At 39.5% G+C, this 27,054-nt stretch overlaps 3 protein-coding genes across 3 annotated transcripts; 1 reads left to right on the plus strand and 2 right to left on the minus strand.

Annotated features, from left to right (window-relative positions):
* Positions 1-1,231: 1,231 nt before the first annotated feature.
* On the minus strand, positions 1,232-2,367 carry MELLADRAFT_95292 (uncharacterized protein; the record flags this gene model as incomplete). The annotated part of the gene is made up of 3 exons (XM_007406908.1): positions 1,232-1,301; positions 1,349-1,522; positions 1,607-2,367. The coding sequence occupies 3 exons, from the start codon at positions 2,365-2,367 to the stop codon at positions 1,232-1,234; spliced, it is 1,005 nt and encodes a 334-aa protein (XP_007406970.1).
* Positions 2,368-4,125: 1,758 nt separating this feature from the next.
* MELLADRAFT_60915 (uncharacterized protein) lies at positions 4,126-4,912 on the minus strand (the record flags this gene model as incomplete). The annotated part of the gene is made up of 5 exons (XM_007406907.1): positions 4,126-4,212; positions 4,289-4,366; positions 4,435-4,492; positions 4,570-4,674; positions 4,779-4,912. The coding sequence occupies 5 exons, from the start codon at positions 4,910-4,912 to the stop codon at positions 4,126-4,128; spliced, it is 462 nt and encodes a 153-aa protein (XP_007406969.1).
* A 17,241-nt stretch (positions 4,913-22,153) lies between these two features.
* MELLADRAFT_124548 (uncharacterized protein) lies at positions 22,154-23,708 on the plus strand (the record flags this gene model as incomplete). The annotated part of the gene is made up of 4 exons (XM_007406792.1): positions 22,154-22,412; positions 22,584-22,707; positions 22,814-23,110; positions 23,188-23,708. The coding sequence occupies 4 exons, from the start codon at positions 22,154-22,156 to the stop codon at positions 23,414-23,416; spliced, it is 909 nt and encodes a 302-aa protein (XP_007406854.1).
* Between the last annotated feature and the right edge of the window lie 3,346 nt (positions 23,709-27,054).

The following is a 27,054-nucleotide window of genomic DNA, read 5'->3' on the forward strand; positions in this document are numbered from 1 at the left end:
CATTTCTCGTTTGGTACCACACTCTTTCAACTCAAAAGATGTACAAATTGTCTAACAATCAAGGATTTTGGCGGTAAAATGGAATTCACTGTTTGCATGTGGTATTTAACAAACTTTCTATACCACGATGATCCATATGGAAATATGTAAGTCTAGTCGTCTGAATCATCTTTTTTATCTTGTTGAATACAATATCCATCTGTGTAGAATATGAAGCTAATTCTTTAGAAAATACTCCGGAACAGATAAATTTATTTTGAAAAACCAATTCAAAAGAAAATGAAGGAGAAAGAAAGAAAAAAGCTGATCCAAAAGATACATATCAAGTTTATCATAACCCAATTGTGATGATGGAGGGCTCAAGCACCTTATTGCGCAAGCGGTGCTTGAAAACAAAGGCCCAGAACTTTTCTCAGTTGAAAGAGAATAAACAAACTTGAATGCACATGGTTTGGGTCGAATTCCTGCTCACCGTTGCGCCAGATTTCGAGAAAGCCGCGCCCACCACCTGACAGGCACCTTGCGCTTTTGGAATAGCTCAGTTTAACTCTTGTTAGATGTATTTTTGTTCTCAGCCAAGATTGAATATATCCTTGGATATGTACAATGAATTGAAACTGCGTGTGGATTAAATTCAGAGGGGTAACAATCCTTACGGATACTATGATTCAGCTTTGTCACTTTCAACAAACTTATTATTACCTATTTCATGACCAAGCTCCTTCAAATCAACGACGAATGTCTGAAAGATTTTGCCAGTAAAATTGAATTCTGTTATTTGCATTTGAGATTTAACAAAGTTTCTGTAAGATCATATGTGTTTAAGATCATCTGTTCTATCTTTTGTTATATTAAAGATCCGGGTATGTGGCATAATTAAAAAGTTTTACAAAAAAAATACTCGCAAACAAGTACATCTTGAAGACAAACACAAAAACAGATGTGAAGAGAGAGAAAGGAAAAAAGCGACCTAGTCTTCATGTCCTTTTATTGGTATTCCGGAAAATCTTCATTCACCATGTACAATTTTTTGTCTACAGTTTCTTTTGTCCAAGAAGGAAAAAAGAGACCTCTTTTGGTGTGTTTTCATGATCGCAAGGTGGCAAAATCAAATAATTCCTTGTCGGTCTGTGACAATTGTCCAATGAGATCGACAAGTTCTTCAGAGCAGGTGAGTGGAGATTTCTTTCCAGGGGCAAGTTTTCAAATGAATGAGGTTCATGAAGATCAATCATGGGGTACGAATCCGTGGCGGGTTTTTCCTAAACCGAGTAAAGCCAATTTCAAAATTCTTTAGCACACTACCCCCGAAAATGCAGATAAGTTATGAAGGAAAGGTTCAACGTACCAGTAATAGGATTCACCTCGTCCAATCATCGACGATCTCTCTTCCGCCCTCTGCTCAGGAGAGCCTTCCGAATTTTCAGGAGTAACAGGTGAAGGAGTTTCAGGTTTCTCAGGTTCAGCATTTGCTCTGGATTTATCTTGACCCTCTTGTGCTGTAGGATGATCTGATTTATATCTGATGAAAGTGCACGTCAGAGGAAAAATCATGAGATGTTTTAGTTTTCAAAGTTTCAATCAAGGATTTGAGAGAGAACTCAACTCATAGTCCACGCACGCAACAATTGTTTCGAGAGCTTCGAGATTTGTAGGTGTGGGAGATCGTGAGATGCGATTCAGTCGAGAAGGTCGAAGGCGATAGCGATCTACGTTTGGCGCTTCTCGCGTAAAGACGGCTTTGGCAAATACGTTATAAGGAAGCTGTGTGAGATTCTTCGGACCTTCAGTTTGTAATGGACTGATATGAGTGACTGTTGTACGACCAGTTGATCTATCAAAGAACGGATCAGCAGTTGAATCCAATGGACTCGTGTCGTCAAAAGATGATGATGCTGAGCTACTAGAAGGTGAATTATGATCATCCATGTGATAGTAAGAGTAACTTGGCGGCTGAGGATTTTTGATCCTCTGGGAGGATGAAGCGTCGGGTCTGATTTTGCAATGTAATTTGGAACGTGATGGATCCGAGTATTCCAGTCGTCTTTCTTCATGCTTTAGCTTGTCAACTATAACCGCCTTAGTTTGCGGGGCGATTCCAGTAGTATGTCTGGCGGTAACCCTGTCGGAAGAGTTCATTTCTTTACGCGATTTTATTCTTCGATATCGCCTGAGCAACATGAATACTACCGCAAGCAGGACGATAAGGACCACCACAGAGATTATGCCAGCGATCACATGAGCCTTGAGAGCCGAGAGATGGTGTGAAGAGTTCAAAATGCTGGTGCCGTTTGTTCCTGTCTCTGACGAAGGAAATATGATATCCTCTGTTGCTGTCGAAGGTAGGGTATCTGTGGAATTGGACATCGTAGACTGCAATTCAAGTCGTCAAAAGTTGCAAAGGAGTTCGGGTCAGTGAGATGAGTTATTCCAAAACAAGATAGTAACTCAGGAGTTGCGTTGAAATTACAGTCTAGCTTCACGAAAGTATATATATATAAAGAAGTGAAGCCAGATATTCCAGGATGATCTAACTATGAATATATATTTTGGGAATTTGATTTCGAAGTTCTAAAGAGTGAATGAAGTGAAATTTGCTGATCGCAACAATAAAGACAGACTATAAAGATTAATTAGGCATCCAGATGCAATTGACAAGGTGATGTGATGAAAAAGGGATTCGGACAATGTGAAAAACCAGTGAAAAACTTGATTGTCACCAAGGCTACAGAAAACAATGTGCTCTCTTTGGGAAGGTGTTGATTTACACTTGACATGCAGGCAAAGGGCTTACCATGTTGTCGTAGTTAGGGTACAATATACTTCTTGACTCGAATTGGAATGTGCCTTCACTACTGTTGAAGTATTGGATTTGATGTCGATTGATAAATCTGTGGGTCCACTAATTGTCCTTCGAAATTCGTCTCTTTACACAAGTCGGAAAAAAACAAAAAAAATGAAGAATGTTATTCACAGGTTATTTACAAGGCCAACCTGTCGAAAGAAGTTAGGGTCCGAAGATGAAAGATTTGTTCAAGAAGCAAAAATGAAGAAGCACAAGATATTGAATGTTGGGGTGAGCTGGAATACCAGAGGCTTTTCACACTCGGTAGGTCGATACTTTTAAAGCGTTCGCCACGAAAGATCTTGTGGTGAAGAACACCTGAGCAAAGTCAGCTAAGCATATGAAGCGGCGAAGTGATCATCAGGTGTAAGTTTTCGAGTTTGTGACTTTAATAGGAGGAACCTCGGTTGGGCGTCGCTGAGCTTGAGCGAGAAAAGTCGATTGACGATCACACTTACGACCGATAGCGATCCTAACCAGATGAAACGGGGGTGGTGTGGCGTCCAGTGGCACTGCAACAAGGCTCCAGAGTCCACACCCGCACCATTCTTGAGGGTAAAAAGCTGAAAAGGGGCATCAGCAATATATGTTTCAGCTCTCTCAGCGCATGGCCATATCTCACGCGATGAACAGGCAGCAATACTCGCTGTCATGTGTCGTCCGTCAAACATCATTGACCAAACTTGTAATTCCAAAGATCTCCAAAGTGATGGTTAAAAATTGCTGGTTACCGAGCGATTTGAATCGATCAATATAGGATACGGTAGGTGATAGCGGAAGTGGAGACCGGCCTTCATCTTACACAACACCACTGATTTTTATCTTCGAGCTCAGGAAGGGTGTAAATTCACTTGCACTGAACAAAACCTAGACCTTGATGTAGTTCAACTGGTTGAATGTTTACTTGAAAGAGCGCCTCGCGCATTTCAGTTCAAGTTTCAGGAGCATCTGATCATGGGTAGTTTAGAACGCATTTTATTGAAAAATGTCAACCCTTTGCTATGTGAGATTCGGCCATATTGCTGGCATGGTTTTGATATCAAGTGTAAGAGGGCCATGGAAACCGCGAGAGGCATCGAGTGCATGGCATCGCCACCAACTCTTTCGGTCAAAAGACGTTGTGGCTTCAAGGAGCAGGAAAGAAGAGTAGGGGGTTAAGAGATATTTTGCGGTTATCGTATTGAACATTTGATCTAGCTGAAAAGCTCTACAATTCTGGATGAATACCGAGGTGGGAAAGACGCAAAAGCGACGGCCTTGTGACACGCTTGATGGTCAAATCACCTATTCAGCACATAAGCCCCGACACCAGCCATCACAGCGCCCACCGTGCCAACAGCCGTAGCGACTTCTTGGCTCAAGGTTCCCTATGTGAAAGAGACAGAGGTTCAGAAAATCTCGACAAAGGTGAACATTAGTTCAATCGAAAGATTAGAAGCTGACCTCTATAAATCCAATTCCAGCAGAGAGCACGCTGAGTAGATCGACTATCATTCCGACCTGTAAGCTTCGTTCGACTACCTGTAGAACAATTATAAGAGGTGTTCGAGTCAGCATTGGGATCACTTCGAGATAAGAACCAGACTAACTGCTGAGGCCGAGTCGCGCAACAAGAGCCCAAGACCGATATCTCTCACTGCAAACAACCTGTGGACGCGAATTCACGGAATAGAGAAACCATCATGAGTCGAAGGTTCAACACAAAGAATGGGTAGAAGACAGACCTAATGGCTACCGAAAGTTCCTCAGGAGAGCCAGCGCGAACGGAGGTGTTATTGGCAGTGTTGTTGTTGGAAGTCTTGTTTCCTAAACTTTGAAAGCCGAACAAGCTATCTTTGCCGAATTCAAGGTTTATACATCAACTCATGAGCTCCGGTTGATAAATCCATTACTTTATAGGTAGAAAAATAAAGAAGACGAGGAGGAAACTAACGTTTGACTGAAGAATGCTGGAGCGATCAGAGCACCGAGACCAAGCCCGAGACGCGCAACAGATAGGATTTGGATATGAGTAGAATAAGCATGAGTTGTGAAGAGCGCACTAGGTGATGACAATGCATTGGACATGATTGAAAAAAGTCAAGTTTTGTTTTGATGAGAAAGTGTAAGTTGTATCAAATGGTGAAGAGTCGACTAAAGGAGGTGAGAGTGAGGAAAGCAGCGAGTGGGGGAACAGGAAGGTAAACAGTTCAGCTTATTATAAAACAGAGGATGATCAAATTGAAATGACGTCAGTTTGGTAAACAACTCAAAGACTAGAAATCACTGAAAATGGAATGCACATGATATGGGTCTCACCAAAGGCTAATTAGCGAGGAATTGATTTTTACCATTTACAAAGAATTCAATCTCCATCCCTTGCTTCTAAGATGGCACTTCACTCAGCCCTTGTCATCGATATGGCAAGGAGATTACTCTTAAACTTGCCAATTTGTGTAATCCACCGGCAAAGCATTTCCAGAAATGGGTATCTTTGGGTAGCCTTCCGGCTAATCAAAAACCCCTGGCAAAGTAGCTCGCAACTTCTCATTGCAGCCTCCGAGAGCCTCGAAGTCAGCGTACGCCGCCGAGCAGTACAATCGAAGTATTTCTGTTTCGAGGTACATCGTATGGAATGAAGGGGATTCAAAGCTGTTTTGTCGGGACAGCGCGGCGTTCATCTTTTACTAATCCATGTGTACACACATTCTGACGAGCAGCACATAGAAAGTTGAACTTTAGATCATGCCTAAAAAGTCAATATCGTTTGAAGGCTCTCCAGATGTCATTGTTGGAGCTATCTTGAGTTCCTTCGTGTTCCCTTTTTGGTTTCAGCTTCAACCCTGCTCAGCCTCTCCTCACGGGAAAACTGCAATCAACGCACCTGAACAACTGCAGTGGACAAAATGTCAGGGACCAGGATGCATGGTCTGATTTACCCTGTCAAGTTCATTACTCAGTTGGCCGAAATTGTGGGATTTTCAAAGATATTGGGTGACTGATAGGCGATGAAGCTTACGCCGAGTTTGTGGGTGAGAAATAACACAATGGTAGGGTCCCGGCGGCTGGTGCCGCCCTCACAATCTGTTGGTATCGGACTAGTAGGTGCATTTTCACTCTGCAGGCAGCGCTTTTGCTCCTTCAAAAATCACGCAAAGTGACCAGAAGCAAGAAAATTGGCAGGATGAGAGAAATTTCCCAAATATGTGTTCATTACAAAATTGTTCTTTATTAACTCCTATCAAGTACATTTGAACCCAGTTTCTAGTGCTGGAGTTGTATGCAAGAAAGGTGAAGTAGTGAGAGCAGACTATCTGGTGGTCAATAATGTAGGTGAGAAGAAAGGGCTGAACATTAGACACAAGATTTGTGTATTTAAAATGACACCACTTTAATTGAACAAGAACTGCTTTCGAGGAGTAGTGATTTACATAATTGTTCAAAGAATGCAAAACAAAAAGCATAATGTGATCAGAGTAAAAGCAGACCAAAAGCATACAATGAAGCCCTGAAAAGCACTGAAAAGGACTGAGCCCCATTGTTTACCTTGACCAAGGGAATAAAAGCATCCAACCAAAGACCAAAAGCACTGGCACCAATTGTAGGCCAGATTTAAGTTTTATGATCATGATATGGGCAGTGGTATGCTGCAGTCTGGATTCACGTAGAATTTTCTGCGGTGGCTAAGACTCCTCCAATCTCTGAAGTGAATTTTTATTTACTTCTTGAATGTTTTTTACATGAGACAACAGCCCTTGGCGTGATTCACCAGTGTTAAGATCAAATCAAGTTAGCCAACTTAACTGGGCACCTCTAGCCCAACACTTGCTCCCCACCAGCTCTGCAAAAGGTTAAATGAAGCCTGTGAGAAATTGTGTCAGGAAGGGCATAAACCGCCTCAGCGGCATATCTCCTTCCTTACAACAAACTCATCACATATCAATAACCTACATGTAATTAACCAATCACATGTAGTAATAATAAAAAGAAACATGTGAACTTGATTACATACAAATACAATAAATATGATATAATCGTCAATTACATGTATATAAGCGCATCCACAACCGTGCCCTAAACTTTTATTGTACAGAGGGTTGCACAGATTGTTTAATGTATGAAATTTGAACAATGTACAGCCATGTTTCCTTACAGTATGGCTTGTAGCATAAATGGGGAGGTGAGTTATGGTTTAGTTGATCATTGAGTGAGATAATTTGCACAGAGTCCGGCTGTCAAAGTGGGAGATTATGGGAGAAGCAAGGTACAGATGAATTTAGGGAGCAAGCCAAAATAGACCAAATTTCTGCTATTTTGGGTTGCACAGAGGGAGTTCCATTAGCAATGTGAAAACTTAGGACATTGGCTGTGGATGATTTTGCCCTAAATATCTGTGCAACACGGTTTACGCCACACAACTGTGGATGATCTAAGGGTGCAGATTGTCTATTTATATCTAACTTCATATTCAGTTACTCTTTTCTACTTAGTCTATTTTCTTTTGTTTCTCTTTCTATGTGATATTTAAAAGATACACATTATTCAAAATAAATAAATTACCCACAGATCAAATTGGAGCTGATCCTGCAAGATTTGTTTCATGATAATCTTTCTAATAAACACATGTGGCCTTAGTTCAAGCAACTAAGTTTGTGAGGAGTGCACATCTGTTAGGCGTACTCTTCACTAAGAATGTGATGAGAAAGGTATAGCTTGGTCTTCACATGGTACACCCAAGTGAAGACAACAGCTAGTTGACCTCTAAGAAGAGAATTTGAGGAAGAGAGAAAGAGATTAAGGGCAGTAAATAGCTAGTACGCTCTAACCTTGTGAGACTGCGAGGGGCAGGCTTTACACTTTGGTGAACCAAAGATCCTGACTCTGTGTAAGGGAGGAAGCTTTGCTGCTTTACGGTGTATTTCTAGAGGATATGATGGCCCAAGGCTCGTAGAAATCAATACCGGGGTGGTCGACAATAAGACCTGTGATGATCAACTTTGTTCTTTAGACTACACAGCTAATCATGTACTCAAGGATACTCTCAATAGGAATTCAAGATAACTAGAGTTCCGTGGGAGGCCCTCCACCCCCCCGTATCTTTATCCATGAAATCTTGGCTGTAGTAACATAGTCTGCTTCAAGTTCCAAAACTAACACCCCACTGTGCCATGGCCACATCTCCAAATTAGAATTGTTATGAGTATTGTCATTCAGACATTTTAATCCATGCCTGTCTCCCAACATACTGTCCCAGTCCTTTGTCAATACCACTGTGGCCACGTCTGATGGCAATGCCGCGGAAAAGACGTCACATTCAATTCTACAATGCACCATCACCACTGCCCTGCAGCTAGAAAATGTCCGCCTTACTATCATTTGCATGAGGCAATGCCGAGATCGCTGCGATACGCTGCAATATCTGACCAGTTTTGGATATCGTAGTGTTGGTACGATATGTTATATCTTTTCACCGCTGCGATATAAGCCATCACCGATATCTGGATCTTATATTGCAGCGGTGGTCCACTTTAAGGGCACTATATAGTTGCTATAGTGGTTAATCTCAGAAAGCCACCAAGGCTTAGGGGTCTCTCGCTGTGCGACGCACAAGTTTAATATGTACAAAGAAGTTTTTATTATCATCCAAAAAGTGAGCAAAGCAGTTTGAGTAAGGACAGACAATGAAAGAGAACAGTAAGACATCTATAAGGTGTAAAAAGAGACAGAAAAGAAATTGAGTAGGAAAACAAAAGAGAGTATAAAAGACAAGCCAGAAAAGAAATTCAGGTGAAAATGAAAGAGAGTATAAAGACAAGACAAAGACAAGACATAAAAGAAAACAAGGCAAAAACAAAAGAGTATAAAAGACCCGACAGAGAAGAAATTGAAGTGAAAACAAAAGAAGAGCATAAAGTATTGGGCGGAATCGTGTTTGCGCACTGAGAAAAGAGACAGAAAAGAAAATACAAAGTGAGGCTTTGAGGAGTGGGGATAAAGATATTCAATCATAACCAAGATTAACAAAGATAAGAAGTGAGGGAAAACAAAGATAAGAAGTGAGGAAAGATAAATAGAAAATTATAAGAAAATCATTTTTTCTTAGACTTGTACTTGCGCACCAAAGCTTGTGCCTCAGCCCATTCCCCAGAAACTTCTAAGTCCATCTCCATCCAAGCACTAGAACCCACTGACTGCTCAATAGTCTTGGCAACCAGGCCGCTACGAGCGTTAGTCGCGATCCGACCAGCCGAGGAAAAGTGTCGTTCCTCGCAGCAGGACGTAGCAGTGAGGGAAAGATAATCCCAAGCAATTGTTGCCAAAACTGGGAAGCTACCGGAGTTCTCCTGATGAATACAATTACATAAAGAAACCAGTAATGAGAAAGTCAGTATGAGTGATGGTGAACTGAACAAAAGACCAATCAAAAGTTGCTTACCTGCCACCATGCGAGGTGGTCATTTGACTTTGCAGGGTTCTTACCACCTGTGTACATGTCGAGTTCTTCGTTTTCGTCGGTGTCAAGGTTGGTATCAGATGCATACACATCATACTTGCTGACTGAATCTGATGTAGATTCCAATGTAGAGGAAGGTTGAGAGATGCATAGGGTGTTATTTTTTTCAAGACGCTCAGCTAGAGTTTGTGAAAAAGATTCGCGTAAAAGGTTCTTAGCACGCTCAGCATGAGCTGGGTAAAGCTTATCAAAAAAGCGGGTTCGGCAGCGAGGATTAAGAACAGTGGCCAATATGACTGAATCACAACAAAGAGCTTTGTTTTGGTAGATCTTTAACTTGACCATCATGATCTTGATCATGCGGTATATACTAGCATATGATGTTGATCTCAAGAGTAAGGTAAGTTCATCAAGAACCTGGTCGTAATCCTGCAAGAGTAGTGCGCCAGAAGAATGATCTCCTTCCATCCGATGGGTTGCACGCTGAAATATCTGAAACAAAACAGGAAGAAGGTTAATGCAATTGTGATCATGACATAAAAGTTGAAGATGAGACACTTACTTCAAAGACTTCATTGAAAGCTCAAATCGCAGTCCATTCACTTGAGGAAATCATGATCTCCTTGAAGTAGCAGTCAGAGTCCTCGGAGAGCATCTTGTTTACTACCTAGAAACACAAGCAAAATCATGACTGAGCATGAGGTACATGGTAATAATGAGATAAGATAAAATGAACTTACTACCGAAGCATCACACATCTGCTTCCGATTCTTGTACAAAGCGTTCCATCGTTGGGCATGTGGAGGTTGAGGGCGTGGTCCAAAATAACCAACATCCTTGGCAAGGACATTCCATCGACTCCTGCGAGCAGCCGATCAAGTTGTCAACTGACTGACTTGATCGATCTGCATATAAGAAGATGATATTACAAGATCAGCTTTCAGGATTCATATCAAAGAGGTCAAACAATACCTACCTTATCAATTGCTACCTTAACCACATCACTCTTGAACTTTTGTACATCCGAAACCGGGAGGTCATCTGACTCGACGCGGGCGGATACAGCTGCTAAATCAAACTCATCAAGGCCATCATCATCCGACCCATGCTCGGATCCATCTTGACTTGCTTCATCTTCTGGATGATCTTGATATATTCAAGATTATCACAAACAAAATATCAAAAAGGGTCAGAAGGAACCAAAGACGCGAGTGAGTTGAACAAGTGAAAACGACTTACCTGATTCATCATCGGAGTCACTCATTACAACGTCATCTGCTCCAGAATTCAATTCGATAGCTGGAATAATCGCAACGTGTGGCAAAGGTTGAGATGGCTGGGTTGTTGGTTTGACGTGCCCGGTAGGAACTTTGAGGTAGTCAAGACCCGCTTTCACAACACAAGCGAGCTTATGACAATAGCACCGCGCATGATTCTTCTGTGAATCCCAAGTTGCAGGTTCCGGTGCTTCAGAAAACATACGGCTCATCTCGCGCGCGGCTGGAAAGTTGTTACTGCCCGAGTCAGTGGTCTGTGCAAGCATGTGAAAACATGAAGAGAAACAATTAGCTAATCACAAAGGTCAGAAGATAGATATAATCGAAATACTTATCAGGTGATGGAGGTTGTGTCAGATAAGGAAACGGGCGACTGGTCGAGCAAGCAATTCTCCAAAGTGCCTCCAAGCAAGGAACTTCAGACCAAGGTGAAGTGTCTTAAAATTCCAATTACGGTCAACAAATGTAGCTGAAAACCCGATGAATGCATGCCTATTTCCGGTGGTTGTCCAAACATCATGAACTAAGGTAAATTTGCTTCCAGAGTCCTAAAAATTAGACATCAATTGAAATAACTCAGCAAATGAAGAATGGCATGAAATGAAGAATTACGAGAGGAGAAAACAACTTACTCTCAAGAGGGTTAAGGCAGAGCTTTTCAATACCATGTAGAGCTCTTTAGCGGCCTTTGCAGCCCAAGTCGAAGAGCGAATGATTGCTGAAACGTTGGAAAGATTGAATGCGGCTCGAAGCCCCGGGTCTTGCATTTGAGCCCAAGCAAGCCTTTCTTGAAGCAACCATATGACTAAAACACGATTCACCTTTTCGGAGCTGAACTTCTCTCTTGACACAAAAGCATCGAGGGTACCTTTTTGAGACGACACCTGGGAAGCTTGAGCCTCTTCTGCACGTGCTTGTTGATAGGTTTTGGGGAGGTTGTAGACTACAGGATCAGCAAGATGACGTTTCGAGCAAGCGGGTTGACTTTCAGCCCCATCACGGTGAGTATATAGATTAGAGTAGCTGTTGAGGCCTCGGGTAAAGGGTAACTTGCAGAACCAACACTTGTAGGAACGGGGAGGAAGACCTTTATTTCTCTGAACTCAAACACTGTGTCAGTATATCAATTTGATATTTAAAGCAGAATGAAATGATTTACCTCTCCAGGTAGATGTCGAGGAGCATGGAAATACCTGAATAGATTGGTGAGGCGCTCACTTACACTCTTTCTTGATCGAGGATTGGTATTTGGCTGGACCTTGGGCTCTGAGTCTTGATCAATATCCATATCCTTTGCTTGGCCATCCTACGTTAAAACAGTCAGAATAGGAGATAATCAAGATGAATTAATTAAGCACACTTACATCCTTGTGTGATTTCTTCTTCTTGGGCTTCTTTCGAGATCACTTGACATGACACCCAGAGCACTTACGAGTTTGCCGGACTGGACTAGGTGATGGTGACTCTGAGCAGGGAGGATCTTCATCGGAGTCATCGGAATCACAGTTGAGCATCAAAAACCCTGGATCAGAGCTTTGACTGGGTGAGCAGGAATTGGATCTTCGACTAGATGTGGAGCAAGGACGCGAGATAGATCTTCTAGAATCAGGGCATGGAAGTATGAAACCAGGACGGGGACAAATGGGGCTTCGGATCCTCAAAGTACGATCAGATTGTTGACTGGGCAGGGCCTGGGGAACCGTGAGGCGGCTAGTACTAAAGGATAGATTGGTTTGGGTAGGATCTTTAGAAAGCATGATGAGTTTTTGGAAGTGCGGTGAGGGAAGAAACCTTTCAAAAACACTCACAATATATATTTGAGGCTGGTGTTTGGTAGGAATTGATCGATGACGTAGTGGAATCACTCCATTCGACAGAATGGAAGTTGAACCTGAAAAATTTAACAAAACATTTGTTAACAACGTTGAAGGAACCAAACTTTCCAACACATACTTACCTAATCATGATCCTCTTTGAAACGGCGGCAGATGCCGCGTTGGTTGACGAAGTAAATTGAATCAATCGGTGTACTGGGAAAAGTTGACGGTGGTGGTTGATGGACTGGATGCTAGTGAAGCGTGGTTCACTCGCTAGTGAAGCGTGGTTCACTTGGTGTCATTCACTTTGCCGATAAATATCGGAGATCACAGAGGTATCGTATCTGCCCGGCCGATATCCCACTGCCCTATTTCTCATAGCGTAGTGCTCACACAATATAAGCATATGCCTATAGTGATATCGCAACTGCGCTACGATACACCTACGATACAACTATCCCTGTCACAGCGATCTCGGCATTGCATGAGGGCCGTAAATAATGGTGCTGATTTCCTCCGCACTGTGTCAAATAGGCACAATGAATGTGTACTCAAGCTGGGTGGCATGATGATCAGGCAATATAGACCCTGGACTGGCGTCAACATCACGATCAAGGAACGGGTCTTGTAGCTCCGCCACACAGTCTTTGATGAATGGTGTGAATTGCTATAAAATGGTGATGTCCAAGCCCATGAAGAAAGGGTTTGGACCCCGACATATGACTTCTTGATCATGGTAAGAGTGTTGCAGATGAGGCTACACGGCTTCAACTGCCAAAATGGTCAGGTTTCACACCCAATATGATGACCAGGGTCATACTGTTACAGAGATTCAGGATTCCACTGTTATGTCTATGACCCCGGCATGACAATGACAGGGTTTAAGATTTGTGGTGGTGTCTTTTTTTGTTTTGAGCACATTTTCTTTTATTTGTTTGATGTGATTCTGATGCTGTGATGTGTTAAAAGATGGGGGATGAATCAAGGGAAGAAGGGGGGTTTATATATTCACAGGTCAAGCGTCAACTTGTGCTTGGTGTGCGATTCTTGTCTCACTTGTAGTTGACGCTTGGGTTAGGTTTGTTATGTATTTAATACATTATGTACATATGTTTATGTGGCTCTTGACACTGAGCATTGAGATGTACTCATGGATTTATACAATAATATAATATTACATGTGTTACTGTTAGCCCTGTGGTCCCGTAATCAGGGCTCAGGGCTGACAAGTTGTATTGGGACCCAACTTGGTAGCCGTGGTTCAAAATTGATCTTCTTGGCATGTGATTACCACCAAGGAGGGAAGTTTAGGTCTCTTGTGCTAAAAGGAATGGTTGTAATAGAGTGAATTACAAGGGTCAATCAGGGGTCTATGGGAATAGAAAGATCACCCATGCTAAAAAGTAAACCAGGGGGTGAGTGAAAAGTGCCAAAAGCCCAGTCAAGAACATTTTTTGACCTGTCTTGTTTTCAATTCAAAAAAATGTGATTGGGATGTTCCTAGGTGAGACTGGTTGACTTTTGTGACTATCACAAACTTGTGACTGATGTGGTCATCAGTATATGTTATATAATCCAAAAATTTAAAGAATTATGTGAAAAATTGTGTTTTAGTGAAAATCAAAATTATTATTGAAGTTGTTAGTCATCAAGGGTCTCAAAGTTGATTAAAAATCATAGTTTCATTATTATTTTAATCATATATTGATTACATCATTTGACAAGAACAATTCCAAGAAAAGGAAAATTTGAAAACATCATAAAAATAATAAAAGAGTAAAAGTTAATCAAAAAGAATTAGTAAGAAAGGAATTGAAGGAGAAAGACATTTAGTTTGAATCTACAAGAATGGAAACTTTCATGAAAAGAATGAAGTAAGAAGCATAAAATGAAAGGAATTGAAGAAAAAGTCAAAATTATGGGTATAAGGGATTGGAAAACAATTTTTAGGTTAATATTAATTGTTTTGAGGGTTCAAGAAGGTTAAATTATGAAATAGAAGGATCATATTAGTCATTGACAGCTTTAATCATGGGTGTTGATAATAGAGGAGTGAAATTATTCAAGAAAGAGGGAAATTTGAGGATGGTGAATGTAATGACTAGCCTCACAGAGTTCTCTAAGATGAGGGTCTTGTACCTGGGTCTCTAGTTTAGTATATTGATTGTCGGATGAGAGAAAGGGAAAGTACAATGTGACGTAGTTACAAAGTGTTAATAAGTCTGATTTGTGACATCTGTACGAAACCTTTCACAACATGTGTAAACATAACAGTAAACAAGGATACTACAGGATTAATTCATGTGCAGTGATGTCATTGAGGGATTTATGGTGCAAAGAGTTTTTTAAGATTAATTTTATAATTAATCTTATGATTGAATTGATCTATGATAATCTTTTGATAGAAGAGAAATCAATATCAGACGTGAAAAGGGTGAAAATGCCCAAAAATTGTCAAATTTGAAGGTTTTCAGCTAATTACATATGTTAAAACTTGTCAGATCAAGAATTCTAATAGCTTAATCAGCACATAATGTTCCATTGCATAATGTACAACCTTTAAACCTATAGTAACAGAGGTGTAGTAAAAAATGTATAAGGACATAAAAGGCCAGGTCATGCCCCAGTGCCGGCCCTGAACTTCCAGGGCCGGGTCGCAGCCCTAACATATACACATGTGGCAACATTTACATGACAAAAAGCTTATTCAATCAATCTCTACAACTCCCTATCTTGTTCATCACACATCAAAAGTAGGTCACATTGTGGCAATAAATGCTCCATATCAAGCGGGCTATAAACTGAGATATAGTAATTTGAAATTGGACAGCTTTACAAAAACTCTGTAATTCTAGAAATGGTTTTCAGCTATGAATATTAGGGAAAAATCACCTGTATTCATCATAAGAAGATCTGTTCATCATTTTTTACTACCATCAATTACTCAGTTTCAAAGCTTTAATCACAACAAACAGCAATAATAATGACATCATAAGATTACATCAGAAGGATTTTTGTTGGTTTTTGACACTACCATAGTTGGAGCATTGAAGGAGTGTTGTATACTATTGGCTGTGATTCTACGGGAATTTTTCCCCTTTTTTCTCATCTTATACCTTTGTTATAGTGTTTTTAATCATCATTAACTTACTATATTTGTACTAAGGTCATATGAATCCGCCCCTTCAAGCAAGGATAAATTTATTTACGTGTGTTCAAGACTATAAGTCTCTTTGGGAATAATACTTACAACATTATTGCTAGTAATCAACACTATTTTGTGGAGTTTTTGTGCTTAAAACTGGAATAATACTTATTAAAAGTTTTGAGAACATTTCTTTGGTGCCTTGATATTTTTCTCTGTTATCACAAAGTGGTCAGCAAGTGCCCTTGTGCTGGTTTCTTTGAAGAAGACAGTCTTTAGGTAACTTCTACTATTATTACATTAGTAGATTATCCATTCTTAGGTGTTGTGAAGCTCTTGTTGAGCTTTAAATGCTACACCAGATGGGCCATGGAATCAACTCAAGCCTTCACCGTCCCAGGGTGGTGCTGACATGTCCCTGAAACAGTCTTTGATTCATGTGTTCAATGTGTTCCCACAATGGAATATCTCATGAACGGTCTGACTCATAGGCATCAAAGTCAAAAGGAGATACCCACTTCACTGCCAACATATGTGCCTCAGGTTGAGAAATCCAAGGCATCACCAGATGCAAATCCTTGGATAAATCCTGTCCAAGGTTTCAATCTGAGGAAATCTTATGTGCAATGAAAGGGCTAGGATCAAGTCCTCAGACAAGAACTGTCCAAGGTTTTACACCAAAGAATACCTCGGATTGAGAGATTCAAGGTAAAAATGTTGGCAGTGCTTGGGCTCAAATTCCTGCCAGTCTTGACTCTGGTGGGCAATAAGTCTTTCAAGGGTTTTCAAATGGGTGTAAGGAAGCCTTGAAGATCAGAAGCATCACAGGAAAGAGTGAGCAATTGAGAAAATAAACGACCTCTGTTTCTAGCTTTTTTCGAGGAAAAGTGCCCTATGATGGTTTTCCACAACTCAATTGGATTTTTCCAGTTAGAATCATTCACCAATAACTTGGAGATACGATCACTAAGTTTGGAACAAAGGAGACCAGCCAGAAATTTGCAATGGATGTTGTACAAGGTGACCTGGGTGAGGTTAGTGGGAACAGGTTCAGTACCATCAACAATACCATCTAAGTTCTTCATCATTAGATAGGATTCTATCTTTTGATGCCAAGATGGGAACACTCAAGTGAGAATCAGTAACAATGCTGATGTCAGGATTAGGCAAGTTGGACATCATTGTGAGGAGTCGAGTTCGAGTAGAGGACCTTGAGGAAGAATTGTTGAGTGCAGAAGGATCAAGAGGATTGCTAATCTTGGACAAAGGTACTTGATCTGGTTGATCAGGAATGTCAGCTAGGTACTTGGGAGTGTTGGGTATAGCACAAGTAGGGTTACTCATGGAATGTGAAGCAAGAATCTATCTAGGCAGAAACTGGGCTCATAACCTATAGAAGTACAAGCTTTGAAAGAGCACAAGTTGTTCTCAGTAAGGCTATGAAGAACACAAGTGTGAATAAAAAGCAGAAGTACCTAATGGTACAAGAGAAACATATAAGAATGAACAAGAAGAGAAGACAAAAGTACGGGCAGTCACACATTCTTCTATAGAAAAGGGATCTTGTGTTACCAAGGTACAAAGAAATAGATCAGGGAAGGAAACAGAATGACTTGTGATGTCATGATAGCAAAGGGAAAAGATGACCTCATAAAGTACAAAAAGAGAAGATAAATAATTATCTTAATAAAACACACACAGTGCCATGAGCTCCACCCTTGGACAAAAGGAGACATACTCAAGACCTGCAGCTTGGAACATAAAGACTATAGATCAAGAAGTAACTGCATTCAAAAAATCTCTAAAGCAACTACAAAACCAGTGGGTTTTCAAGAACCCATCTTAATATATGATAAGTTTGTAGATATAACACCAGGGAAAATTTGAGGCAAGAAACTTATGGATAGTAATGAAGAATGGTAAGAAACTCAAAGGTTTTCAAGCCACAGAGAGATTATGATGTGAAAACAAAAGAATCAAAATCCAGTCAAGCAATTAAACAGCTATGCTGTAATCAGTTTCATAAGTCAAAGAAGACAACACTTGGCTTCAGGAAATAAGCATAAGTACTGACTTTAAACTCATTCAAAGAGGGATTCAAAAGTTTGTTTACTTTACACTGGTCTGTTTAATGATTCAACACATAGTACATCAAGTTGACTAATCACCAGGACAAAGGAGAAGTTGATAGTCAAGATTCATGAAATGGTTCAAAATCCAAAGTACAAAATGATTCAATTGATCATGTGAATTTTGTGAATCAATAAGTTTCAAGGCTGATTTCTATGAAAGATCAAACAATTTTTGATAGGGTACCTCAGTCTTGCCCACAGGATAGCAGTGACCTCCTTTACATGGTTTTGATCAGTCACTGGATGCAATTGGAATCAAACTTTTACCACAGGGATCCTATGTCAGAGGCACTGCTCAACTGGTCTCTGACAGCCAGAAGGTCCCTAAGACAGGTCAACACGTAGTTTGAAACAGTTCAAGAATGGCACATTGCTGGCCAAGGCTCAGAACAGCTCCAGTCACCATCACATTAAAAACAGGACTGAGACTGTTCAGACTAAGCTTTTGATATTGTCTCATCTAGGAACGTTGTAGAACTTAAAGCTCAACAAGAGCTTTACAGAGCTTAAAGAGGGATAATCTACTAATATAACTAACTAGTAGAAGTTGCCTAAGACTGCCTCTTTGAAAGAATCAACACGGGGTTTTGCTGAGTTCTTTGGGATAAGGCACCAGAGAAATTGTCTCAATACTTAATTCAAGTATTATTCCTGTGATTTTTAGAAATAAAGAAACCTCAACACTGCTATAGTGTTATTCCAATCTGAGCACAACAAAACACAATTTTAATTACTAGCAAAGCAAAATTCAGTTTGATTGTTATTCCAAATAAAGACTTATAGTCCTATCACACGTAAAGAAATCTCTCCTTTGATATAAAGGGGCAATTTAGTTAACTTAGTACCGCTAAAGTAATTTAATGATGATTAAAAACACTCTAACAAAAGTATAAGATGAGTAAAAAGGGGAACAAAGGCACGTAAATTCCCCAACAATATTATATAACCCTCTAACAATCTTCAACAATGGTCAACAGCCTTCAAAAACCTTCAAAAACCGTCAAAATCAACAGAAGTCCTCCAATGTAACCATATGATGTCATAAATATTATTGTTTGTAATAATTCAAGGCGTGAATTTGATCAATTGATGTTAATAAATGATGAACAGATCTTCTTATGATGAATACAGGTGATTTTTTCCTAATATTCATAGCTGAAATCCATTTTTGGAATTACAAAGTTTTTGTAAAGTTGTTCAATTTTGGATTACTATAGCTCATTTGATAGCCCTCGTGATACTGATCATTTATCACCCCCATATGACCTATTTCTGATGTGTGATGAATAGGTTATTGAGCTGTAAAGATTGAGAAAATAAGCTTTTGACATGTAAATGTTATATGTAACCACCAAATTTGAAATTCACTCCAGTTTCTTTGTTGCCTTATACATTTTTCACTAATCCTCCGTTACTAATGATTTAAAGGTTGTACATTATGGAACCAATGATTCTGTGTCGAATGAACTATCACAGACCCAATTCTGACAAGTTTTAACATATGTAATTAACTAAAAACCTCCATTTTTGATGAATTTTGACTATTTTCACGTCTAATAATGATTTTTCTTCTATCAAAAGATCATCCCACAGCATTCAAATCAATCATACAATCCTAAAATCACTCTGAAAAACCCTTGGCGCAATCAATCCATCAATGACATCACTACACAGGAATTAATACCATAGTACCCTTTTTTGAAATCCCCCTTTTCTTGAATAATTTCACACCTCCCTGATCAATCCTCCTGATTAAAGTTCCTGATGACTAATGGTATCCTTCTCTTTCATAATAAAACCTTTCTGAACCAATAACTCTTATAATAATAACCTAAAAAACCATTTTCCAGCCTTTCATACCCATATTTTCAAAATTTCCTTCAACTTTCCTAACATTGTTCTTCTTCTTTCATTCTTTTCATAACAGTTTCCATTCTCTAAGATCCAAACTAAATGTTCTTCTTCCTCAAATCCCTTCTTACTAATTCTTTTTAATTTGATTTCCACTCTTATACTATTTCTTTATTGATCTTTTTGAATTTTTCTTTACTCTTAAATGTTCTTATCAATTGCTTATGTAAATATATGATTTGAAAGATAATGAAATGAAGATTATAAATCAATGTTGATACACTTGATGACTAATAACTCCAACCATAAATTTGCCTTTGACTAAAAAATACAAATTTTCCCATAATTTTTAATTTTTTTGCTTAAGTAGAGATCTTGCTCACCACAATGTCCCTGGCACCATCCAAGGCCAAGGATGTTTACCCCATTGTGTAGATTTTTACACACACAGATTGTATTGTAGCAAGCACATGTGATCATCTACAGATCAAGGATTGATTGTTCACAGGAGCTGCTTATGTTGCTCTGTGCTTTATCCTTATTCTAATGGGTATTTAAACCCCTACGTTTTTCTTATGACTTTTATTCCTCATCCTTTACAATAACAATTGAATATACATAGCTTTACCAATAAACCAATCTGTCCATCTCAACCTTCAAAAGCCCTTACAAATCCTTTTTAAGACCTTTTACAGTAATTAGTATCCACAGGTCTGGTTTTTTATTGCTATTCTTCTCTTTGATTACCATTGTCAAGTGCTGTTCTACATATGTAAATTGTATGTAATCAACTTGCATTGAGTTATTTAACCCGTGTTCTGAGTGTATACCTTGTTCAATAAGCTTCCTTGTTGACAATTTGGGACTTGTGTCAGGGTATGTTTTGTGGCAATTATTTTTTGTGATTATTTCCCATAATAAGGGGTGTCAAGTTTGAGTCTTTATTGGTTCTTGCCATAAAGAACTTTCCCGCTGTAGCATGCATTTATCCATATTTCACAAAAATTTGAAAAGCTTTTATGTATCCCAGTTTTGTAAAACATACATAGGTTAGTTTATAACAGGTGATCAAAGAGCTCACGTTGACCACTTCACTCTTGGAAACAGGTGGAATTGATAGTGGATGCAAAGACAACCTTGCATCTTCTTACCAGCACTTTTTGTATCACTGGATGGATGAGTAAGGCAAAAAATTGAAAAAACATTGATTCTGGTATACCATTTATTATATGACCATGGAAATCCATGTTACAGGAAAATGATGTAAATATTAGGGGGTGTCAAGTTTGATTTTTTACAATAACTAAAACTAAAACACAAGAAAGTTTTTCCATTTTAACTCAAAAAAGCTTTCCCAAGTTTTATAATCACTTGTCAAACAAAATCCAGTTTCTTTTACTTTTTTGCCTTAATCATCCACCTGGTAATGAAGATACTACTGGCAAGAGGATGCATGGTTGTCCTTGTATCCACCATCAAGCCCACCGCTTTCCAAGGATATGTTCTAAAAAAACTGTAAAAAAAACTCAAACTTGACGCCCCTTGTTTGTGCTGTTAATTTTTTTGTCACAAAAATTGAAACTTGACACCCCCTGATTGCTCAGGTTATGGGCGCACTGATAATTTTGTAGGCGCGCCAAGGCAAGTTTTTTTGTAATTTTTCACGGCAAGGTGCCACGAGGCGCGCCGGGAGCATTTGCTTACAAAAAAAATTGCCAACAACCAAAATGTTGTTTTTACATTGTCATTTATTCTACGTTTGTATTGCTAGAGCTATCTACCACCACCAAATTACCTTTTGGAGGTGAGAAAAGCTAAAAAGAGCTGTCTTCAAAGCTCACAGCAAGGATCCAAGTCTCCAATATTGGTGACGGGACATAAGGGGTTCTCAAAGTAGGCCCGGTTTGTAAAAACCCGGTTGACCCAGTTGACTTTTTGGCTGTGATCTGTCAAAAAATGTCAACTCGATACACAAGGTTACTGCCAAAAAGCAACCGGGTCAACTGGGTTTTCTTGAAACCGGGCCAACTTTGAGAACCCCTATAGAACTTCAAAGATCTGGTGTGTTTTTTGAAAGGCACGCCGACCCCAATTTTGCTGATTTCTTTGACGCCCAGGCGCGCCAAAGCGCGTTTTTTGCGCCGCGCCCACAACCTGATCAACATAGCAATCGCCAACTTGACCAAATCCCTCCTCAAAAATCGCGCGCGTCCTACGGAGCTTGCGGAGGAGCGGGGCATGTCTCTGCAGTGGTGGGGCTTGTTTTAAGCTAGGCAACACCCGGCCGGCTTCCTTTCAGAGTTCTTCTTTGACGATTTCTGGAAGTTGACATTGACACGAGATGACAAGGTCAACTTACATAATTTAACTAACCAAAAGATATTTATACCACCTTTCAACTTCCATGGTGCTAACCTCAACACAGTCCCACACAGTCCCACACTGATAGGACTTTGTTGAGTTTACCATGGTGCGTTTCTAAATCTTCAATGCATTCAGTTGGATTGACCAACGCTTTTTGATGTGACATTATGGATTTAATCGTGAGATTCATTCCTTCAAGATTCACTTGAGCCTTGGAATATTCTTCCCAACAATACTTTTTGCCCTTTTTCACTCACCAGTGCACCACGATCACAATAACAAGAATATCATGCTCACTCTTACTGTCAAGTCAATCCTTCACCATACCTTCCTTTTTATATCTACTTATCTACTTATCAGTCAATCTCAATCTATTCAAGCTCAAGTTACTTCTCAGCAAATCACTGAGGTTCGATATGAATATGATTCTTTCAAACTCTCAGCCGGATACCCAGATGGTTTTGGAATTCCACTTAAACCTCAAGCTATACTCAACGTATTCTATCCCAATGGGAATATAAACCTCGGTCAACTATATAATAAATCGGGTACGAATTTGTAAACTTGATGAATTTAGAAGCCGTGCTCACTCCTGTCCGAATTTGTTATTTTTGGTCAACCTCAAATCACACCAGGTATGAATTTTTAATCTTGCAATTTTCTAGAAACCATACTCACTTCTCTCAAATCTGGTCAAATCCAATCTTCTTCGCTTTCAGATGTTTCCACCAAGCCTACCATCAGTGTCACTCCTATTGCCGCCGCTGTGGAAGGATTCAAAGCTCCCAATGCCTTTACACTCATCATGTCGGACGCCAATGCTCTTGGGTACCCTGACCCACAGTTCGTATCTTGATTCAAAGCTCGATTTCAATCTTCTCTTTTCATTACCTATATGGATAGAAGTTGATTTACAACTTAATTCACACTTCATTCAAACGTCTCACAGAGGAGGCTTTCGCCATTTTCTCGATAATGGTGTTACCTTTGGTGACCCTTCCCCGACCAGTACCTTGACCGTCAATGAAGCATCAGGAACCTTGATCACTTCCTATGTTGGACCCGCTCCACCTCTTAACTCAGGAGAACACCGTTATGCATGGCTCTTATTTGCTCAACCTGCGGGATTTCAAGCTCCTGCCAACTTATCATCCGTGAATTCTGGCCCAGGATACTGGGACTTGAAGTCATATGTTACCACAACTGGATTAGGCGACCTAGTGGCCGCGAGCTTCTTCACCGTCCAGTTCGTCTTCTCATCGCTTTGCTCATACCCTTTGTTCACCAAAATTCATGTTCAAAACTTTGCTCCCACGGGTTTAGAAATGGAAGTGCTACTGTTGCTTCCGCTACTGCTACCACCACCATCAACACTTCTACCGGATTAAGCTCTCCTGCAAACGTCGCAGCTATCACAGCTACAGATTCGCCTGATCCGAATTGTAACACTACGAGTTTTGCAATAGCTCAACATGTTAATTTGGTCACTTTGATAAAAAGTCTCGTTTTCACTGTTGGGATAGCTTGTATCAGTTTCTCTTTGGTTCAATGATTGATTTGCAAAACCCCGGAATAACTGGAAATCCATGATCGGCTGCAGTCCTCTCTAGCAATGATTCCCTACAATTTCAATAATGATTTCATTCCCATTTTATATCTCGGATTGTCTTTTGCAAAAAAATATGTACCACATCAAAATGTTGACCCAGTATCGCTTTCTGTTTGTGATCCTCATAGAAATTTTGGTTCATCTGTGTTCCCCATCCTTGGAACGAAATGAATGTTGTTTTCTACATAAGACTAATATCAATTGTAAAAAGATTTTGATACAATGTCACTTTATCCACCTGTCAAATTTGTTCCTTCTGAACTACAGAGTATCAAGGAAACATTGAGAATACATTGAGGTTAACAATGATCAACTGCCATTATCAATATATACCCAAATTTGGCAAACCCATGACATTTTTGTTTTGTTTTTGTAAGTGCTTTTGATATCACACAATTCACTAGCTATATTAGTGTGTTTTATGTAACTAATATACAGCTTCCATTATGTCTCATATTGTGAACCAGACTACCAAGCCTCCACGACAGTCTTCCATTATTTTAAAATGCAATTGCTGTGACATTACGCAGTATTTATATATAACAAATTTTGTTGTAGAAACATTGTGAAGATGTAATACTCAAAAAATAATGAAAAAAGGTATACAAAGCACTTCCATAACAAGCTAGGTGGTTTTATTTTTTTATCTTTCCAGGAGACTAAAATATAGAAAATGACTAAAAGTCTCTCTTGCCCAATCATGAACAACACTGTACAAACCCAAATGGTTTGAGTATTGGTATTTTGATAGATAAAGATGTTTGAAACTTTCTCTTAAAAGATAAATGTATAAGAATCCAATATTGAGTATAAAACCCCCTTTTATCTCTGTCTTCTTTGATTTCTGCCTTCTATCACTTCAATTTTGTTGGGTAATCAATGTCATTGGGTGGATAATCAAAGGCTTTGTCTGAAAGGCTCAATTTTTCCGTTGTGTTTTCTGAGACTTGTTTATTGTAACAAATACAAGAGTGGCAATGCACCCAACTATCTTCTTCCATAACTTGAGGACATTGGTTTGTGTTGTGGTCACCTGCACAATGTGCACATAAAGCTTGACATCCATACCAGTACTGTGTATGTCCTATTTTCCAGCATTTGTAACATTGTTGCAGTCACTGATGGTAATTGGTTCCTGTTATTTTCCAGCATTTGTAACATTGTTGCAGTCACTGATGGTAATTGGTTCCTGTAATTTCTATGCCTAAGTCAAATAAACCTCTACCTTTTTCTAGCTTCTCAGCCAATTTGTTTTCACAAAAATGAATCACCACTGAGCCCTGTTTCTGATTTGCCAAGACTGGATTGCCTAACCTTCTTGCCAATGCCACCAAAGAGCCGTCAATTCTGTTCTCATTCATTAATTTTGCTATATCAGGTGTAATTTCTGGTCTAAAACAAGTAGGAACTCCATGTAATAGGACCAAATGTATATTTGGAAGTTCTGTTAAATCCTTATCTATTGAATGATTCCATTGATGCTTATTTTGAGGAATAAACCTAGCTTCTACAACACTCATGCAGCAACTTGCTTAAAGTTACATTTCATCCAACTGACAACTAAACACCGTTACCCCTTTCATGCATCAGTAGTCCTTATTAATCTAAGTCAATAAGCTAAACACTTCAATGTTTTTATTGTATGTGTGAGAACAAACATTTTGAGAAAGGATTGATAAACACACTTAACACTTGATCATCTTGACAAAAAAAAATGATTAATTCTTGATGATGAAATTAATTCAATACTCTTAATTTGATGTAATTGAATTGCCTTTGATATTATTGAAGAGATGAAGAGATGAGGATGAAAATTGAAGGGTTGAATTGATGAAGGGCATATCAATCAATTTTGAAGGTGATGAAGAGATGAAAGAAAGGAGATGTGTGGGCCAGTTTTGGGCAAGGGAGAGATTGATTTGGATTGGTAGCTTCAGTAGATTGTTCAGATACCAACTTGGTAGAGGTCCAGTAAATCTTGGACCTCTACCATTTTGTTTTTATGATCTGTAGGTACCAATAAGTACTTTTTGGATGTTTGGGGACTTTGAGGCTTGGTATAGTAAAATCTACTGTACCACGGCCATCTACAGACACATTAGTAGATGCTCTCAAATTTTCTTGTTTATTCTTTCCCCTTAGGTGGGTGGGAGGGTGATAACAAAGGATTTTATTTCTTAGACTTAAAGGTGATTTGGATTTTGAATAAGTTTGATAAGGAAGTGGTGAGTTGGCTTGCAGGTGAAAAACTGTGAGTTGGAATTCTGGATTTTGAATTCCAAATTCCAACTCATGTAGTACAAGGTACTGTGAGTGCATATGACTACACATATATTTCACCTCTGCTATTTCTCTGTAGGCCTACAAACAACAGTGTGCCTTTTGGTTCCCTCAAGGAAAGTCGAAATCAGTCAAAGATCTACCAGTTTGTGCTTCCTTGAGACCACTCAATATTTTGTATTGCAGGTTGGTCTTGTTCTGTGTGTACTCCAGTATGAAGTGGCTGGGGTGGGTTTCTTGATTAAGCACAGAGTCAACCAATATATTTGCCTTGCAAGATCATCTATGTTACTAGATGATGTAGTTTACATTTCAAAGGCCAGTTTAAAGGTATCAAGCTTATGAAGAGAATCATTGCCCATGATTAAGTGGGTTTTTGAGATGCCTAGAAGGAAGGATGGCATTGTGTATTTTGCTACTGAAGAGGGTGTCAACAGGAAGTTAGGGAGCTACTTGAACTTGAATGGAATCTAAAAACCATGCATTGAACAGATAAGACACCATATTGTGCAAGTGTTCTAAGCAGTGTACAAGATGAAATTCAGAAGATTTCATTGGAAAATCACCTAAACAGAGCACCTGTGTTGTCATACAAATGTGAAAGACAGACTCAATATTAGGTTTGGACTATATAATTACACACAACCTTCAGGTATCTAATTCAAAGTCTCAAACATGAACTCAAACTCTTCCAATGTTTCCACATATCTAGTTTCATGCAATCCTGTAGTGAGAAGGATTTAAATTCCTAAACTACCTCAAGTAAGTACAATTCCTGTTTACCAATGGGTGCTTGATCACCCAAGGTCAATACAAATTCTAGGTTGTTGAGATGCAGAGGAACAATTCTCGACTTAGTCAACTTAAGAAGGTGTCCAAGATCAAGCAGCTGATTGGAAAACAACATATATAGCAGTTAAACTTGCACATTTAATGAACCAATTCTAGTAAAATAAACTTGGCCAAGTCATCAATCAGGCTTTTGCCATTTTCTTCAACATCAGTAACAAGATAATCCAATATGCTTGTAGGAACAGAATAATCTTTGGAGAGATGAATGAGGTTCCACATGAACACAAAGATAGCTATGGACAATGATCAATACATTGTCATGCCCACCCCAAATTCATCAATGCACCTCACAATGGGGTGTGCAAAGGGTCAGGACTTCTGTTGCAGTGTTTCAACTGACTTCTACAAACATATTTACAATTTGACTGGCTCTTGCTGCAACCCCATTACAAACTCAAAAGTGCCAGCCCAGAGAAAGCATGTTCTGCCCTCCAGGTGTCAAGTGTATT

Source organism: Melampsora larici-populina (genome assembly GCF_000204055.1).
Source record: "Melampsora larici-populina 98AG31 unplaced genomic scaffold MELLAscaffold_7, whole genome shotgun sequence".
In the NCBI taxonomy this organism is placed as follows: Eukaryota; Fungi; Basidiomycota; class Pucciniomycetes; order Pucciniales; family Melampsoraceae; genus Melampsora; species Melampsora laricis-populina.